At 38.3% G+C, this 19,321-nt stretch overlaps 1 protein-coding gene across 4 annotated transcripts; it reads left to right on the top strand.

Moving 5' to 3' along the window:
* Positions 1–177: 177 nt before the first annotated feature.
* Positions 178–17,613, top strand: LOC149020612 (phosphatidylinositol 3-kinase, root isoform). Of its 4 annotated transcripts, XM_089148815.1 has the most exons (20): positions 178–300; positions 513–641; positions 825–921; positions 1,033–1,129; positions 2,577–2,735; positions 2,842–3,051; positions 4,198–4,376; positions 4,527–4,674; positions 8,309–8,404; positions 9,554–9,689; positions 9,802–9,923; positions 11,300–11,494; positions 11,749–11,919; positions 12,118–12,255; positions 12,800–12,954; positions 15,135–15,278; positions 15,780–15,927; positions 16,036–16,219; positions 16,775–16,885; positions 16,966–17,613. In XM_089148815.1, exons 2-18 carry the CDS (start codon positions 530–532, stop codon positions 16,171–16,173), a joined length of 2,445 nt encoding a protein of 814 aa, XP_089004941.1. In that variant the 5' UTR covers positions 178–300; positions 513–529; the 3' UTR covers positions 16,174–16,219; positions 16,775–16,885; positions 16,966–17,613. The 4 variants fall into 4 exon arrangements, with proteins under 4 accessions (XP_089004941.1, XP_089004939.1, XP_089004938.1 ...); XM_089148813.1 differs by having other exon boundaries at positions 178–641; positions 16,974–17,613; XM_089148812.1 differs by having other exon boundaries at positions 178–641.
* The last annotated feature ends 1,708 nt before the right edge of the window (positions 17,614–19,321 follow it).

Below are 19,321 nucleotides of genomic sequence, written 5' to 3'. Positions count from 1 at the left end.
TTTTGGGGAGATGTCATGAATTTCACATTAAAATTGGGGGTGTATGTGAAAAATCAAAAAAATAAACGTGGCATATAAGTAATTGAATTAAATTAATTAATTAAATTATAAAAAAAAGGTAAATAAACACGGAGCAACAACTCAAAATGAAAATAAAGAATTTATAAACCCAAAACAAAAGAGGAAAATGATATGAAACAGACGGAACAACCTTTCGTATTCCCTTCTTGTACCGTTCAAGATTTGTCTCTTTTACAGAGTCTACAAGAAAAGATTTCTCTCTGTATTCGAGAGCGAAGAGTACGAAATATCTCTCTGCATCTATTTCCCCACTGGATTACAAGATTTTTTTCCGGGAATCCAAATTGGAATGTGTAGGCTCATAGGAAATCAGTATTTCAATCCTGAAAAAATTTCGTTTGGTTCAATCATCATAGTTTTGTATCCATCATTTGAAACAGTAATCCGATCAATCATAAATCTTTGAAACCCCCTAACGTGAATGTTTGCAGTTCGCAAGGTCTGAGAGATGAACGGGAATGAGTTCCGTTTCTTCTTGTCGTGCGACATAAGTCTTCCAGTAGCGTTTCGGATAGAAAGATTAGAAGGAAATTTGCCGGCGGCGAAGTCTTCTGGGTCAGGTAAATTCTCGTTTAATACTAGAATTTTCAACGACGACCAGTGCATAGAGTTTAAAGGGTTCGTAAGTATAGTTTGTCCGTGTTTCAGCCTTTGTTCTGCTATGTCTGTCTGTGTTTACTCACAGGCGGAAATGGAAAATTTGGGTTTTCCTGGTTTTATTCATAATTTGTCCCCTTATGCAGAAATTGATTCCACTGGGAAGGAGAGAAAGGCAGAACTATACGTCGAGTGTGGGTTATACATTGATGGCGCTCCTTTTGGACTTCCTATGAAAACCAGGTGTCACATGGTTGCTAGTTCGTTGTTTTTATGCCTTTGTTTCTCTCCCTTTACCATCCACACTGCTCCCTTTTTTAATATCTGGCATGATGGAACTTGCCTAGTCTACAGGTTGGAATCCAGTGGAAAACCATACTGCTGGAACGAACTTATCACTCTTAGCACGAAGTATCGGGACTTAACTGCTCACTCACAACTTGTTTTCACTGTAAGTTAGTAGGACTCCATTGGAACGATTAAAGCCAAAACAGGCTGGTTTTGCTGTTTGACTTCCTTGTTGCATATCAGCATATTTACGCATTTGATTTGAGGGCACAAAGAAGCACCACCCTGAAGGACGTGCCTGACCATTGGTTAGGTGCTCTCTTGATGACGCTTGGTCATGGGATCAAGTTGTGGAAACAGCCTCTCTGAAACAGTGTTAAGGCTTACATTTTGAACCTGTTAAACTATGAAGTATTGTACACTGCGTGCAGCCTTTTTTGTTATTGAATCTGTGTCATATTATGAGCAATATCTAACAATTTAATTTTATAACAGATGCGATGTGTTTCTTTGTATCCTTGATTGAAGTGGTAATAAATTCAGGAAAAAAATGTTCTCTAGTACCTGGCAATTTATACAGTTTGTTAGCATAATGATGTCAGTCTTATTGGCACTATGTACCATTAGATATTGTATTGCTGACTCACCTGCAACACGTGGTCGGTCCACTCGTATCTGGACTTCCTGGCCCTTGTCTACCCCTTGGCCCCACACTCTTGTTGACTCGGAGGGCTTAGTCTGTGACCCGTTTGTGGTTGAATGGAAATCCTGTTTACCCAAAAAAGAGAAGAGATATTGCATTATGTTGACATAAAACCAGGATGTTAATTTCTTTGGACAAATTTGAGAACAGTTACTTTGACCTATTTACATCATAATCTTTGTTGGGTTGTTTTCCATTTAACTTATTTAATAATTTAATAATTTGAAACACCAATACTTTGACTCTATATCAGCATCATGCCTTCCGCAAGTCAGATATCATATTTTTTTTAGGGTAAATTTTGTGTAACCTCTTTTTCTGAGGGTAAACTAATGTTGTTTACCCCTCTTAGATCCTTTCCTAACCCATCTTAATTAATCATTCCGTATTATTTTTTAACCTAACTTCCATCAGTGGTATAAGGGCATAATCAATTTTTTATTTATTTGTTTTTTTATAGATGAGTAATTTTGGAATAATGAATGGTTATTTTTTGGCAGTAGAAGGTGTTAGATATATAGGTAATAAAGAAATTTCTTCTGCTGTGTTATTTATTAATCTTTTGTTCATCAATTGCTTTATATTCATATTTCTTTTTCTTTTTTCTTTTTGTCTTTTGGTTTTTTTTTTAATTTAAAAATGAATGGAAATTTATAATTTATAAAGAATAGAAAGTGTAAATGCTTATCCTTCTCTTTAGAACAACACTACCAACCATGATTTGTATATCTACAGTAAGCTTTGCATGTTTAAAGGGGGGGTGGTATATGATATTTTCCACAAAATGGGGGTGATACATTATATTATGCTATGTAAAAAGGGGGTAAAATTACCTTTTTGGATGAAATAGTTAGAAAATTTATGTGAAGGAGTTGAACATTAGATTTTTGTGTTCTTTAACTTCCAGGTTTGGGATGTTTCATGTGAAAAGGATGAAGGATTAATTGGTGGGGCTACCATTCTTCTTTTTAACAGCAAGAAGCAACTTAAAACAGGAAAAGAAAAGCTTAGGCTTTGGTCACGAAAAGAAGCAGATGGATCATTTCCTACAACTACTCCTGGAAAAGTAAATTTCGAGATTTATCTCTCAACATTGCCATCTCACTTATCATGTTGTTACTAATATTGTTTCATTTGCTTTCACTTTTTTGTTATGGGTTAACTTCCTGCAGGTGCCTCGCCACGAGCGTGGAGAGTTGGAGCGTTTGGAAAAACTTGCTAACAAGTATGAAAGAGGACAGATTCAACGCATTGATTGGCTGGATCGTCTCACTTTTAAAACCATGGAGAAAGTCAAGGAAAAAGAGAGCTGCAGAAGTGGAAGCTCTCATTTATACCTAGTGATTGACTTTTGCAGTTTTGAGCATAGAGTTGTTTTCCAGGTACGTTTTTGGTATTATTTTTTCTTAATTAGTTGATATGTTTTTAAACTTTTTGTACTATATATGAGTTTTTGCGTGTGGACATGCACATTCACACTTGGAGGAGGGTTAGCTGTATAATACAACTTGGCTTGTAGGTTGTTGCCGAATTTTACTATGTTGCCATGTGTAACCAGAGCACCTATGTTGGTGGTAAGTGGTAACTAAAAAGGGCGTACCCAGTGCCGAAGCTCCCACACTGTGGGGTCTGGGGAGGAGGGCTCTAGGCAGCCTTCCCCGCTATGCAGAGGCTGATTGGGCGCCTCCACAAGCCGGAGAGACTCCACCATTGCGCTAGGCCCGCCCTTCTAAGTGGTAACTAACTTAGAAAATGTGAAAAACTTTGTTCATCAGGATGGATGATTGGTTGATTTGAACCTTTGTGGTTTTGGGGCCCTTTTTTTTTTTTTTGTTTGGGGGGGGGGTGGTGGTGAGAGGGGAAAACCAAGTCAAGTGTCCACCTCGTGAGAGAGAAAAAGAGCACTTCACTTAATGCTGCAGCTATTCATTGTCCTGATTTTATTAAGCCAGGAAATAAAGTTCTTTTCAAGTTTGAGGTTTTGGAGAGCAAAGGGGGACAAGAAAATGAAGAGGGAGTAAAACAGCCAGCTGCTTAAAACTAGTTGCAATTGATTTATGGATAGGTGGGAGATGGAAATCGAATTCATAGGAAAGGGACGAAGAGGAAAACACTCAAATTGTCAAAGGCAAAAAAGAGGAGTGGGAAGTCACACAGCCTTTTTGTGGCCTTTATATCCTAAAAAGCGGATTCTACTCCATAGTTAGATTACATACCAGGGGTGAGGGTGGCTTTTTTAGATTGCACAAGGAGCTCTCTTCACCTAGAGCCTTTAGGTTTTGGATTTGACTTTCCAACAAGTTTATATGCTTTGTTGGATTTATCTTTACATTTCTTATTGAATTGCTTTCTACCTTTTCATGTTGTTGTAATGAAATGTGTTCTGCTATCTGATTTTATAACCCATACCCATGAAGTTCTTAATCTAATCTTCCATTTCTAATGAAATCCTCTTTCCTGATTGTTCAATTTGATTGAGCTATAATTCTGTAGTGGTGCTTCATAGTTTTTACTTCTTTGACCTGTAGGAGGCGGGAGCTAATTTCTTTTCACCAATTCCTGTATCATCAACAAATGAACTTGTTATTGTGTGGGACCCAGAAGTGGGAAAAATTAATCCTTCTGAGCATAAGCAGCTTAAACTGGCAAGGAGTTTGGCTCGTGGTATCATTGACAGGGATCTCAAGCCAAGCTCTAACGAGAGGAAGTAAGCTCAAATTCTATGCTTGAATACCCTTTAATGTCTGTTGTTTCATCACTGATATAGTTCCTCAATACAAATTCCCTACTCTTTGAATTTGTTTATTGTTTATGTGTGCCTGAAGATATATAAAAACCCCTGCTCCTTTGTTATAAGATCACTTCAAAGAATTCTGAAGTACCCTCCTACAAGGACCCTGAGTGGTGATGAGAGGCAATTATTGTGGAAGTTCCGTTTCTCTTTAATGTCAGAGAAGAGGGCGCTCACCAAGTTTCTTCGATGTGTTGAATGGAGTGACCTGCAGGTCAGAATATTCTCCTTTTTGTTTGTTTCTTTTGTGTGTGTGTTTTCTCTAATTCTTTTGTCTAATTTTGAAGTTCTTCTTTGGTTCTTCCCATTTAAATTTCCTTTTAATTTCAACTGCAAGATTCTATTACTTGATTTCCAAGGTCTTGGTTTACTATCGAACTGGATTGGTATTGTAGTCCTAAATTGATAGAAGAGATCAACTGGGAGTGAATAAAGGATATTATACAGCAGAGTTTAAGTAGTTAAGAATTGGGTGTGAGGTCCACTAGAGGGCTACGATTAGATCAGAGTTAGGGTTTGATGGTTGGGTTGGTCAAGAATGTAATGGGAGTGGGTTGGTCAAGAATGTGATGGAAGCATCAGTGAAGGTTTAGGGTGTTAGATAAGTGATTTGAATGCTAAATTGAGTTTCAGGTTTTGAAAAAGGTGAAGATGATGGATATCTTAGGGTTTTGACTGGTTAAATTGGGACTAACTTGGGATCTATGGGTAAGGACTGGGAGGTTAGATGTTCTATCCAAATTTGAGTGAATTCAAGTGATTGAACAGATAGGGTTTCAGAATGGAGTTTAGGGTTGATGGAATCCATTTCTTTAAAGGACAGGGGCAGCAGTGCAGGTCAAGTGCTGGCTGAGATGTGGCCATGTGGGAATTTTATGGATGGAATTTGAAGGGATTCTACTGATGAATTTGGGCTGTGACAGGTTTTGAGTCAACTAGGGTTTGCAGAAATGAAGTCACAAAGAGGAAAGGTAGGGTTGGGGCTGTAGAGGATTAGAAGAAAAAGATAAGGGATTGGAGATGATTTAACTTACTGATGTAGAAGAACAGCAACTTGAATTCTTGAAGATACCATTGAATTTGCATGAACTCCAGCAACTATAAGAGTCTTTCAATGGAGATTGAACTTGGCGGCTTGAGGAGAATCCATGGAGGTTGTTTGGGAATTAGAGCCACTAATTCAAAGGCAGCAGTTCTTGAAAACAAATTCTTATTCGTGGGCTCAGCTGGACAATTACATCTATGTTTATAGGCACAATTGCTGGCATACAACTGAGACTCAAACGGGAACTCATCTCAAACCTAGTTGATGTTCACGTGAAGCATAACTCTAAAATTCATTTTGGAATTACAGATTCAAATGATGACTACAAGAACAAATAGTAGACTAGTTAAAGTTTAAAGCAGCCTAAACCTAACCACAATTTTTCTGCAGGTGAAGGGATCCTTCCTACAGCTATTTTACACCTAATAATGATGGTGCTTGTGTAGGGTGGACTTCATACATCCAAGGCTTTTTTAGGAAGTTGAACCGCCTCAAGTAACTTGTAAAGGCATGAAATTGATGTAAACCCAGCTTTAGGTTAGGGTTTTTGAGAAAACACCCTAAAACTAAGGGCTGCCCAGGATTTTCCAACAAAGAGAATGGTTATTCTAGGAGGTGTAGGGTGTGTGTAAAGACTTGAAACTCTGCTTTAATGCTTATTCCAGATCTGGATTTAATTAAAAAAAAAAAAAGGTTTGAAAACCAGGCTTGGATGTTTTGGCTGGGTGGGAGAAGGGATTGTACTGGCTGCCTTGTATTTTAAACCTGATTCTCATGGATTTGAAGTGTAGGTAGAGTTTAAGATGAACTAGGGTTTTGATCTAGAGGTTGAAGATGAAGTGCAGAAAATTTTGATGAAGAAGATGAAGTGCAGGAATTTTTCAGACCTAGGGAAATAGGGTTTATTTAAGAAAACTGCAGTAGGACTGAGGCCTAGGGGTTGGTGTGATCCTATAGGGAGAAGAAAAGGAGGTTAAGGAGCTGGAGAATAGGGGAATTGCAGGGGGTGGGGGTTTAGTGCTGCTGTGGGGAAGCTTGCGGGTGCTAGGGGGAGTGTGGAATGGGCTGGGGAGGGTCGTAGGGGAGAGGGGCAGGGGCTAAGGGGGGCAGCTGCTGTGATGCAGCAGCAAGGGGGAGGGGGTCACAAGGGTGTGCAGAACAGGGGAGGGTCAGGGGAGAGGCTGGAGATGAAGGGGCAGGGGTGGGTGATCCTTGTGTGGGTAAGGAAGAGCGGGAAAAAAGGGGCTGGGCTGTTTACTTACTTGGTGGAAGCTGCTGTGATAGTTAATGGCTGTTAGAACTTGAGAATATTTGCTTAATGTAGAGGATGAATGCTTCAAAATCCGCCGTGGCCCTCCCAAAGGGAACCACGACCTAGTGTTGTCACAAATACGTTAATTTTAGTTGATCAAAATTGAAGAATGACAAAGAAAGAATAGGCTATTTATAGTCTACTAAAAGAACTAGACTCTTAAGTGGGATTCCTTTATAGATTAGGATCCCACCACATGACGTTAACCATTAAAATAAACTCTAAGCATCTAAAGGTTCCTAATGGACACATGCTGAAATAAAAGTATTAATTAATTTAGACTCTAACAAGCACATGCTCAAAGAGTTTTAAAGAACTAGGGGCTCGATCACTAACTCAACTACTACTCAAATAAGACTCTTTAACAAACTTGAACTCTAGAAATTAAACTGGAATTAAATTCCAGCAACTATTCAGGGCAGAAAATGCCCAAAATACCCCTATTAGGGGATTCGACCAGCCTAGGGAGGCTTCTTAGAGCCCTCTTGTGGGCCCACTTAGGGTTTCAGCCAGGGGTCCAAGTTGTGTTCACATCAGAAATGCTTCAATTAAGTGCACCAATTTGTTGTTGAATTATATAATCCAACTTAATCATCTTTCCAACTAGTAAGGGCAGAAAATGCCCAAAATATCCCTATTAGGGGGTTTGGCCAGTCTAGGGAAGCTTCTTAGAGCCCTCTTGTGGGCCCACTTGGGGTTTCAGCCAGGGGTCCAAGTTGTGTTCACATAAGAAATGCTTCAATTAAGTGCACGATTTGTTGTTGAATTGTATAATCCGGCTTGATCATCTTTCCAACTGAATGGTGTTTACTACATGTATCCTGTTTCACCATTAGACTGTCGTGAGTTATGTTTGTTCTCAGCCCAAAGTTCATTTCTTTTCTTTCCTGTTATTTACAAGTCAATTTTGGAATATCCCTTTATCTGTGATTCTGTAGACATTAACAATGTGGAAAGTGATAGTTATATGGGACTATGATATGATTGATTTTTTATAATCTACCTTAGTATTCTATTGGTTCAGCATAGTTATCAATTTCACTGAAACATAGTGTTGGTCTTGTAAAATTTTGCGCGATGAATTGCATGCTCTACTGGGAAGGGGGGGGTGCTAAGATCTTGGGAAGTCCTACAAAAATTAGTTTTGCTATGACATATATTGCAAAACTTAGTCATCTTTTTGTGATCTCAAATTAATGATTTAGCTCCCCAAGATAAACAGGCAGAATTAGTTATGATGGCCCATATTGGGGGACTCTTAAGAAGGCCCCAAATGGTTTGAGTTAGCTTCAAAACTTTCAAATGGTCTTCCCATATGTTTAAATTTTAATGCTATTAAAATTATTTTCCAGTTCTAGATTTCTGGTTCTGTTTGCTTCTATCATCCTGTGTTGAGGAACCTTATTCTATGGTTATTAGGTTTGTTGCAATAGTTTTGAACATAAATTAAAACATTGTTGCATGAAGATTCACATGTTGATGTATTTACAGGAGGCAAAGCAAGCAATAGAACTGATGGGGAAGTGGGAAACCATTGATGTGACTGATGCACTGGAGCTTTTATCTCCCATTTTTGAAAGTGAAGAGGTGCATATTGAACATAATCTTTCATTGTCTGTAGAAGCTCCTAATTTTAATGCAGTGGAGCACTGTCCTCTACTCCTCTTTTGCTTATTTAAATTGATGTCTATCTTAGTGTCACTTGCACTCAAGTAAGATTCACTGTAAAATTAGCTTGGGCGTGCATTTAGCATGTTCCTATTATTCAGGTTTGAGACCTGAATGCATTCTGTTATTTTCTGTTCTATCCCTACCACCCAAAAAGGGTTGGTAGAAAAACCAGTCTACCATTTTCATTCTACAGGATAGTGCATCAAATATTGAGTATGCCGAGTGAAAAGATAGAAATTGAGTCTTTATAAATTGAAGCTAGATGCAGCATCTATTAAAATTTTTGTTTTTGTTTTTGTGTGGATAATGAGCCTTTTATGAGCCAAATGTCAAGAGTTACAGATGAGGCTTGGAAGACTGATGAGGAATAAGTGGATTGATTGGAATAAAGGTATTCTTCACCATTTGGGGAGCCTAAGATACTCATGAAACTCCTCTCCACTGCACAACATAAACGGTCTACTAATTTAGTTTCTATGTTTCATTCCAAAGTAATACCATCACTTTTCACCTTCTCAGATCCTCAAAAAAAATTTCAGCAGACTAAGATTATAATCCTTTTGTTTGATCATCAAATTGCAAGTGGGAATTTCAATTCATCGCTCCCTACCATGAAACCTCTTATCAGACACAGAAGATTGGGTTGCTGAATGAAAGCAAGCTGCCTTGGCGTGTGTTCTACGAAGTCAGTTTTCCCAATTCTCATGATTTTGCAAGTGGTTTTTTTTTTGGGGGGGGGGGGGGTGAATATGATGTTGCAAGTTCTTATCATTTTCAGTTAGATGAGTAGAGTATAATATAGATTTGAACATGAGCGAATATCCCCAAGTATAGTATGGAGGGGCAAATTATTTTTGACATTTATATTGGTTAGTGTCTGCTTTTGTATCACTTCTTGCATTTTGGTATCATCCCTGGTCAAGAAAACCTTCAGATGTCTTTGGTCTTCCAGTGCTGCTGGGAAATTCCTTTTTTGCTTCATCCTAATTATACTGCACTACTCTTTTATTTTAAGTTACATGGATTTCTGGTATATGTATGTACTTATTCTTCCTCCCTGAACAGGTTCGTGCTTACGCTGTGAGCGTCCTTGAAAGAGCTGATGATGAAGAGCTTCAGTGTTACTTACTTCAGCTGGTTCAAGCTCTTCGATTTGAGCGTTCTGATAAATCTCGTCTTTCTCATTTCCTCGTGCAACGCTGTATGTTTATATTATCTGTCTAAGAAACATTCTTTTTAATACCAAGCTTCCACAGTAATTGACAGTTAATTTCTCAATCTCATCTGAAAGCATTCTTATGGAATTTTGACAGCATTGTGCAACATTGAATTGGCTAGTTTACTGCGATGCTATGTGGCTGTGGAGCTCCATGATCCTGCATATGCAAAGCGTTTTTACTGTACCTATGAGATTCTTGAAGATAATATTATGAAGGTATGGCCTTGCTAAGAAACATCATATAGATAAACTCAATGTAGCAGAGGATGCTAAGATGGATAAGTGGCAAAACTAGGATGGATAAGGTAAAGAATGATCACATTAGAGCTGGTCTAGGAGCCGCTCTAATAAATGACAACCTATGAGAAAGTCAATTGAGGTGGTACAATCATGTTCAATGGAGACCCTTAAATGCCTTTATACAGAAAAGTGATTTAATCTAGATTGAAGGAATTAGAAGAACTAGGGCAGACTTAAGATAACCTTAAGAGAAGTGGCTGGTTGGAACTTGGAAGGCAAGGTTCCTTGTAACCGACCCCATTTAGTTGGGACAAGGCTTGTTGTTGTTTGTTGTTGTTTTGCACAATATCGATGTGTCTCTCTCTACATAGTATTGTTATCCTGATACATGGGGGTAAAATATCATGAAAATTGGTGTTCAGTGAATGCTACAAATCCTTGATTATTTGATTCCAGATATTTGACAGCTAGTGAATCCAAAAATAAACCAAAGGTCCAGCCAATTTGTGGAATCAATTTGCAAATTGCTACCTTGTACAAACGTGAGAAAGACATACTAATTTCTTTCACATATATTGTTGTCACCGGAGCAGTCCAAAGCAGTGAAAGTTAAATCTAATATGACAAATATGTTTTCATTTCATTAAAAAAAAAATTCTCAGATCCAATCAAAATAGTATATGGAAAACTGAGGTCTAGCATAAATGAACAAATAGATGGGAAAACAGGGGTGGGAGGAGATGTGAGAAGCAAAATGGTAAAAGATAAACAGGGAAAGCTGAAACTAAGATGGGTACAATCCAGCAAACAAGGAAAATCTCTGCCCTCCTTGTATTCCCCCTTCTTTCTCCCTGTTGGTTCTTTTGTGTGTGTGTGTCAGTGTGAGGGGTGGGGGTTTGAATAAAAGTCATTACCAAAGAGAAGAGACTTCGCCTTCAAGGGGACAAAGCATATGCAAGGAGAAAATAAAAAGTAAAAAAATAAAAAATTAATAAAAGATCACACCCACATTACAAGGAGTGGGAGAGGCTCCAAGAGGCAGCAATTTGCCTATTTCTGGGACAGAGCACATTTGAAAGGGGCCACAGACAACTTGTTTGTGATGTTGAAGGAAACTGAATTCCAAATATGCTGAATTGATATAAGAGTTGGGAGTTCATCTTTCATTACATATTGCTTTCTCATTGAAGAAGATATCATACAACACTATTAAAATGGTGAACTCCCTCCAAGTCAAATTTAAAATAATTATAGCTCATACTTTATGTCAAGGAAATTTTGTAGGTTGGGCTTCTTACTGTTGCTAGAAGCTTCTACTGGTAGCCTGAAATGTTTGCCTACTCTTTACTAAGTTGACAGGCGGTGTTAATAGTGATGAAGATGGATACAAGTTGTGGCAAAGTTTGGTGCGTCAAACAGAACTGACTGCCCAGTTATGTTCTATAATGAGAGATGTTAGAAATGTACGTGGAGGGACCCAGAAGAAAATTGAAAAGCTAAGACAGTTACTTTCTGGTCTTCTTAGTGAACTTACCTACTTTGAAGAGGTAATTTTTTCTTTCCCCTGTAAAGTTTTGTGTTCAGAATTTATCCAGTTTCCATTTATCAATTATCTGATAGAATCATAGAAGACTAAATGGAGGCTGGACCCTTCTATCCCATATTCTCAGGAAATGAAAATATTGTAGTAGACTTATTGGGGGAAAATACCTAATCAGTACTTGCTGACTTTTTGGGATTTTCCTCGTGCATTGTCTTTAATTATGTGATGTCATATTCTGGCATTTTGCTGCATGCTCAGCCAATACGGTCGCCATTGGCACCTGCTGTGCTTATCACCGGGATCGTGCCTTCAGAGTCATCAGTCTTTAAAAGTGCATTGCATCCTCTGCGCTTGACGTTTCGAACATCAGAGGGGGGAAGCTACAAGATCATTTTTAAGAAGGGAGATGACCTACGTCAGGACCAACTGGTATATGCTAAATTCCACCTTTTTAATGAATTTCCACATTCAGGGCTGTTATCCATGCTTATTTGTCTCTCCTAAAAGGATTTTCTTTGGGAATGGGGTTAGTTGTGTATGTCTGCAAATGTATATGTTTTGAGTGTGTACTTTTATTCATCTGGTATTGTAGCAACCATGATTTGCTGATCTTTCTTTCTTGTTTAGGTTGTTCAAATGGTTTCTCTGATGGATCGGTTGCTCAAATTGGAGAATCTTGATATGCATTTAACTCCATACAGAGTACTAGCAACTGGACCAGATGAAGGAATGATGGAGTTCATACCATCCAGTTCCTTAGCACATGTGAGAGTCCTTGAGTATTTATTTTACAAGTATACTCTGCTATTAATAGTTGACTATAATTATTGAGACCATTTGGTACCCAACTATAGTGACCACATAAAGGTGGGGAAGCATAAATTACTATGGAAATCTGATACAGGTGTTTGCCGAGATCTTACCAATATATTCAAGATCTTGGTTGAGTTGTGGTAAGCCAAGGTTTTGACCTCCATCTTGTCTTGTCTCTCAAGTAACCAAGAAACATTATGGAGATCTCGGTGAGTTTTTGAGTGTGCTCTCACCTGTGAATGATCATCATTCATCAGTAATCATTGCCACATTATTGCTGAGAATCTAGAGACTTTGTTTGAACTTGTGTACAAATTTTTTTTCCTCAACTTTTGATTACATTTTTTGCGCAATGGGTCTAACGAAATATCCGTCACTCATCTTCACTTGTATTTTGTACCCCTTGATTTGTGGCTCTTTCCTTGAGCTTTACTTATGAATTTTAACATGAATCATCCTGCAGTGAATTCATGAATTTTGTTTCCTATATTTCCAGATTCTGTCAGAGCATCGTAGTATCATTAGCTATCTGCAGAAATTTCATCCTGATGAAGATGGGCCCTTTGGGATAACAGCCACCTGTCTTGAAACATTTATAAAAAGCTGTGCTGGCTACTCTGTTATAACATACATTTTAGGGATTGGTGACAGGTAATCATTTTAGCTCTGTTCTATGAAATGTAAAGAAATCATTTCATTGCCTCCATGTACTAGAAATAGCATATGTTATATGGAGTTTCTTTATAGTTATTTAGAAGGTTAAAAATTCAAAACATACATGAAATGGGTGGGGTTTGAATTTTTAATTTCGTGCTGTATTAAAAATAAGGGTTTGTTTTGCGGCCAGACTTGTTTTCCCATCATCAGATGATGCGCCAGAAAATTGAAAGGCCTAAACTGCAACCAGTATAACTGCCACTACCATCCTCTGTCTCCCCTCTGTCCACTTTTGACAACACCCATCAGGACAGTGGGGATAATATTCTTGAAAATAATGGATCACTGCTCTCTTTTCTTCACTGGTCTTGAAGATGCAAGATCTGTTTGATCTGTGGAGAGCTGGTGTTTGTGGGTCTCACTCCACAGTGGAGAGTGGGGAGATCATGTTGAGGAATAGGTGATAGGCCAAAGGGATCAGCCGACGGATCCTCCTAAGAGATGCAACACCCCGGAGAGCATTGACTGAATTTCGATTCACCAGAGGATTGGAAACCCTGCCAGTGAAATTTGGGGAAAAAATGGAAAGAGGGATACAAGGGGTCCCATTGGATGCATCAGTCAAATAACTCTTTTTCCATTGCTGATCACATTGGTTACAAGCTGATAGATATTATTCCTTCTCCTGTCTTTATTGTTTGATCTGTAATTTGCACTAATCCACATGGGAATTACATGATTTGTTCCATGTCTCTTAGAAAATGATTTGGTGCTTTTAGTAATTGTTGGTTCGATGGGCACTGGTAAGAGTGAAAATTTGGATTATTTGGCTTAAAATTAGCTTTGCAGAAACAAGAGAGAGGCTCCTCATAACCCCTGGTGAGGGTTGTCAAGCATACCTTAACCCTCACAGTGGGTAGATTCAAAGTCTCCCTAGACTCCTTGGTTTTCTGGGTTCATTGGTACTTTCTGAAAATGTGGGACTTCATTCTTCTGCAAATTGTTTATGCAAGAAGAAACAACGGGCAGGGGGAGTGATGCAGTATCACTTGATTGGATGGTCTGCCAAGCTAGACTTTGTAGCCCAAACCAACAAGAGCTGGTTCAAGAGTTTTTGGTCCAATAAGGGTTGGAAGAAGTTAATTTTCTTAGTATCTATTATTCTAGTCTTTTAATTGTTTTTAGTTTCCTATTTAAAAGTTAGAGTTGAGTTGCTACTCGCAAGGTCATTTCAAATTGTTGCAGTCTTAGATGGAGTCTTGGTATGTCCCTTATATATTTGCTTGTAATCTAGTGATTGCCAGGATGGATTGAGATAGAAGTTTTTTGTTCCAAAAATTGGATTGTGTGTTCTCTTCTCCCTTTCCTGCGACTTTCCCCTACTTTTCTCACTATAAGTCCACCACCATAGCAGACCCCTTCAAATGTCTGCATTAAGGAGGGGGATGCCGGGGCAGAGCTGTTGGTGAGGAGACACTGAGGACAAGTGAAGGTTAGTCAGATTTGGGGGGTAGGGGAAATCACAATGAAACACCCACTTCAGCACTGAGAGAGAAATGGAACTTGGGGTGAAAAAAGAGGGGGGAATCTGGTTACAAGCAGACTAGGTTCCCATCATATTTAGGGGAGAATTGGAGACATCAAAACACACACACACGCTACCACACTCTGTTGGTCTATTACTTTTAAAGGGTTCATGACTGTTATAATTGAAGTTGGCAGCTGGATCATGATGAACTATATGACTTATGGAGCTGTAATTTACTGTACTAGTAATTTTTTATGCCAAATGGTGTTGAATGTGACTCCATGATTAAACTCCAATGTGTTCATGTCATCTTAAGGGAGCAGCTATATTTCCATGCGATCATTTTAATTGAAGGACATGTGCTTCTACAAGAATGGGCTATGTAGAGCAGCTACTTTATTTTGTAGTTTCTCTCGACTCCTTAACTTTTGTTTAGATCTGGTCTGAGCTTGTTCTCTTTTATTGTTATGGGCTACTTCTAAATATAGTGGCCAAACAACTTGTTCATGTTTCTTAAACAAATACTGAGGGCTCCTGTTGCTGACAGTTCCTGTATGTTAAAAAAAATCACTGAAAACTTGTATACATGCCAAACCAATTTCAATCTACATGTTTGACTAAAGAAATTGGTCTCTTTGAGTTGTAGGCATCTTGACAACCTTCTCCTTAGGGACGATGGGCGTCTCTTCCATGTGGATTTTGGTTTCATTCTTGGTAGGGATCCTAAACCATTCCCTCCACCAATGAAACTGTGCAAAGAAATGGTTGAGGCTATGGGTGGAGCAGAGAGGTATCATTTCCTTGTTATAAATAATTGTTGGTTTAATTTTTGTTAGGGTGGTTTCTTTGGTCAGATTTGTTTTGGTATGTTTTGAAGTGTCAAGATGCTCGATGACAAATTGTGGTACTGGTAAACCATGCACTGAAGTGATTGGTAGTGTTGTGCACAAGGGCATGTATGTGCCTTCAGGCCCTTAATGATATACGAATCACCTTGTGTCAATTCTTGGGCTGCTACCCACCCTTCACCCCCCCCCCCACCCCCCCCAAAAAAAAAAAAAAACTAATAAATTCTAGGTCTAAACCTGCTTTTCAGTAGGCGACATTCCATCTTTGAACTGGTTCCATGACTGGAAGGTCAGATGCCTTGGTGGAATAAGCCTACAGCCACAATGCAGTTGATGTGTTAACATGCCCAGAATGACTATATGTTGGTTATGCCTTATTTGGTATCTTGTATCTTGGTGTTAAATGGTTCCTGTATAATTCGATTATGAGTTTTCTCTTGCAGCCAGTATTATACGAGGTTCAAATCCTATTGTTGTGAAGCGTACAACATCCTTAGGAAATCTAGCAACCTCATCTTGAATTTATTCTATTTGATGGCTGGATCCAACATTCCTGACATAGCTTCTGATCCTGAAAAGGGCATTCTTAAGGTGAACTCCAACTCTTAACTGTATCCTCCAATAAAAATGTGCAGATCCCTGCTGCGTGTCCCAAGTCTCTCAAGTTTTATTTATTTATTTATTATTTTATGCTTGTAGCTTCAAGAGAAGTTTCGGTTGGACTTGGATGATGAGGACTCCATACACTTTTTCCAGGATCTCATCAACGAGAGTGTTAGTGCCTTGTTCCCTCAAATGGTTGAGACCATTCATCGGTGGGCTCAATATTGGCGCTGATCCTAAATTTTCCTTCAGGTCATCGTACCCTTTATGTATATAATAGGTAAGCTTGATCACAATATTTATTTTCTTGAAAACATTGTCTTCATAGCAGAAAAAATCTCGGAGTAGATTCTATAACTATTTACCAAATTCTTCAGTGGAACATCTCTATGGTGCTTATGGTTGGTAGTTGGTGCCGTGGAGACAATGAGATCTGTGCTAATAGACAACTGCTTTATGACACTGACTTACCATTGTATATCTAAGTTTTTCGATGTGTTAGGCATTGGATATGTTCAACTGGTTTGGTTAGTTTTGGTGTGTGAGATTTGTAGTTTAACTTCTATGCAATTATGGTAGAAGTCCTTGTATGTAGATGCATGTTTTCAACAGTAGATTATTTTACAAGCCCTTTTTCCTTAATTTAGAAGGATACTTTGTAATTCAGTTAGCAAGATCAGCTGTAAATTCATGCTTCCCTGGAACTTTGAGGATTGGGTTGGGTGGGGGTTGGAGATATCTATTCATCAAAAGCTCTTTTAGTATTTATGTCTTTATGATCATTTTTATCCAGTGTCTGATTCATGAGGTACTTATTTTCCTGATAAATTTCCAGGTGATGCATTAGTTGGACAGAATGTAGCTGCTTCCGGGGCTCTTATTAGATGGATGTGGATTGTAAATAAATCTATGTAAATGTTGTCCCCCAGCATCCATTTTGACGAAGGTAAACAATTTGTTTTATAAGGTTATTTATTTGTTTTGCATGGTAACCCGATTCTTTCAAGTATTTGAATTCTCTAGAAGTTTGACAGAGTTGGATTAGCTGGAAGTCCTAGAAATGGATGTTTGCCTTTCAACTACGGAAATTGCTTGGGTGCTGCGTAATTAATGTGCAGCAATTGCGGCAAACGGTCGAGATTGAAATCTCCGTTGAGATCTCGATCTCAACCGTTCGCATCACTGAAGTGGAGCCCTTCAACTACTTGTGTGGCAAATTTGTTTCTGTTGTGTATTGTTTTTGGGGGGTGCTTCTTTGGATTGACTGTTTTCTGTATCTAACATCCCTTGCTGTAAGCAATAAAACTGATTATTTTAGGAGTCTGTGCTTTTGTTTATTTTTGTCTCTGCTGAATAAACCAGGTGCTCGTCGAGTAGTAGGTGAAGATGGGCAACAGTGCTTGGTCAATATGTCCTTCCATGCAACATTTGTAATAAATTGATCAGTGTCGTTCTTCCTGGTAAACTTTCAGTAATCGGTTCTGGATGATGAATCGATTTGTAACTCAGATAATGTTATTCAAGATACTGATCCAGATCAAAATGATTGGGATGCAAACGATCTCGTTGGATTTCTCTTTGTTAAGGTGTTTTACATTCCCTGATTAGCAGGGCTGCAACAGGGTCGGGTTGGACCGGACTTTTGCAATCCTAACCTTATATGTTTTAATCTAATTTCATTCATACTTTGACCCTAATTTAGGGCTACGGATTATTGTTCCTGACCTTAAGTCTTACAGGACCAAGTCAAGTTCATTTTCGCCTTGATTGGTCATATCGATGTCTCTGTTCTTAATTTATTGAGATCAAACATCAAGGACAAAATTAGAGTCAAGATTAGGGCAAAAAATCAGCGATCGCTCGGGACAGGCCCGGCGGACCTGAAAATAATCTTAAGCCCACCCTTGGCCCTAGGGTTAGAATATTTTGGCCCTAATCTGGCCTCAAGGCCAAATTCTTGATCTCAAACCCTATTTGGAGTTAAGACCGTAAGGGGAAATTTACCAGGTCCATTTCTTTGTGGATGTGTAACATGTGTCTTGATGTCACATCAAATGGTTGATTTAAGTCACATAAAAAATTTGTAATTAAATTTAAAAAATAATTTGATATAAATGGACGCCAATCTTTGGATGTGATTTTAAGACAATTGTCTTTTTGTTTTTTTTGGTAAGGATGCTAAGACAATTGTCACCCATTTACAATAAAATGGATTATTCATTTCCTACAATTTATTTCTTTGTTAGAAATGAACCAGACCAAACTTGCACCCTACTAATTAGGAATGTAAAATTATTAACTTCTGTATAGCCTCTTATTAACAAAAAATTATGGAATATCCTACTATTGTAATAGGGTTTAAGAAAAAAGTAACATAATAATGTAGCTTTTATGTCTAGAATAAGTTATGGAATTATTAAACGACATATACAAATTGTCAACTTCGTATTCACCACTTTGTTTTAAGTATTTCTAAAATGAAAAATAAAAGGGTAATTATCAGTGCCGCTCTCTCTTTTTTTAATTTATCGGTCAGACCCCATTACTAACCCGGTTGGGTATTCAATTTTTACATATATATGTATATTTAATATTACTCTCACATCTAGCATGTAATGATTAATTTAACATCTATCCATGCCCGCCCCCATCCATCTTGGTGGAAATCACCCTCCATGGTCGCCACCCTGTTGAAAACCACTCATCAAAAGTAAATAAATAAACAAACTATCACCGTGATCTCGTAGTTAAAGCACACCAGTGAACTCGAGCGGCCGAGCGGATTTTCGGTAGTTATCAAGCAAGAAATTTGTAACTTCCAAAAAAATTGAAAGTTAGAGCGGATTAGTTGAAATGTGATATTAATATGTCTCAGCAAGAGTCAAATCACGATCTCTCCGGTAAGGGGTGATGATTTCACCACCAAAACGGAGTGGCGTTGAGCCGTAACTTTACGAGAGAAAATGATGAAGAATAGGGACACACAAGCCTGAAATCTGAATTTTGAATCCCCAATTCCTGATTTCACACTAGTTACCGCCATAGAACAAAATTCCATCAAAACTTGCGAAATTTCCACCGAAATTTCTCATTTTGGAAAATGCGAAACGAAACTCATGAGAACCGAAAAAAAGTCCTCAGTTTCGATTAAAACTGTCGAAATTTCGTTGAACCTTGTCGAAACTTGGTTCAACCCAATTGGACCAGCTGGTTCATGAGGAAAAAAATCCCAAATTTCGTGGGAAACTTGAGAAATTTAGTGGAAAACTTGGAAAATTTAGTAGAAACTTGTGAAATTTCATGGAAACTTGGGAAATTTCGTGGAAACCTGGGAAATTTTGTGAAAACTTTGAATTTTTTCTTGTAAATTTTGTAACTTTCT

This window comes from Hakea prostrata, chromosome 3 (assembly GCF_041222555.1).
Source record: "Hakea prostrata isolate BN-2017 chromosome 3, UWA_Hpros_2, whole genome shotgun sequence".
NCBI classification, from domain to species: Eukaryota; Viridiplantae; Streptophyta; class Magnoliopsida; order Proteales; family Proteaceae; genus Hakea; species Hakea prostrata.
The sequence above is the reverse complement of the archived record's forward strand: the minus strand, read 5'-3'. Positions and strand labels throughout refer to the sequence as shown.

Coding starts and splice junctions, on each gene's coding strand:
- LOC149020612 (XM_089148815.1), top strand. CDS start 530: ATGAACGGGAATGAGTTCCGTTTCTTCTTGTCGTGCGACATAAGTCTT. Junction 922..1,032: donor GGACTTCCTATGAAAACCAG/GTGTCACATGGT, acceptor CCTAGTCTACAG/GTTGGAATCCAGTGGAAAAC. Junction 11,920..12,117: donor ACCTACGTCAGGACCAACTG/GTATATGCTAAA, acceptor TTTCTTGTTTAG/GTTGTTCAAATGGTTTCTCT.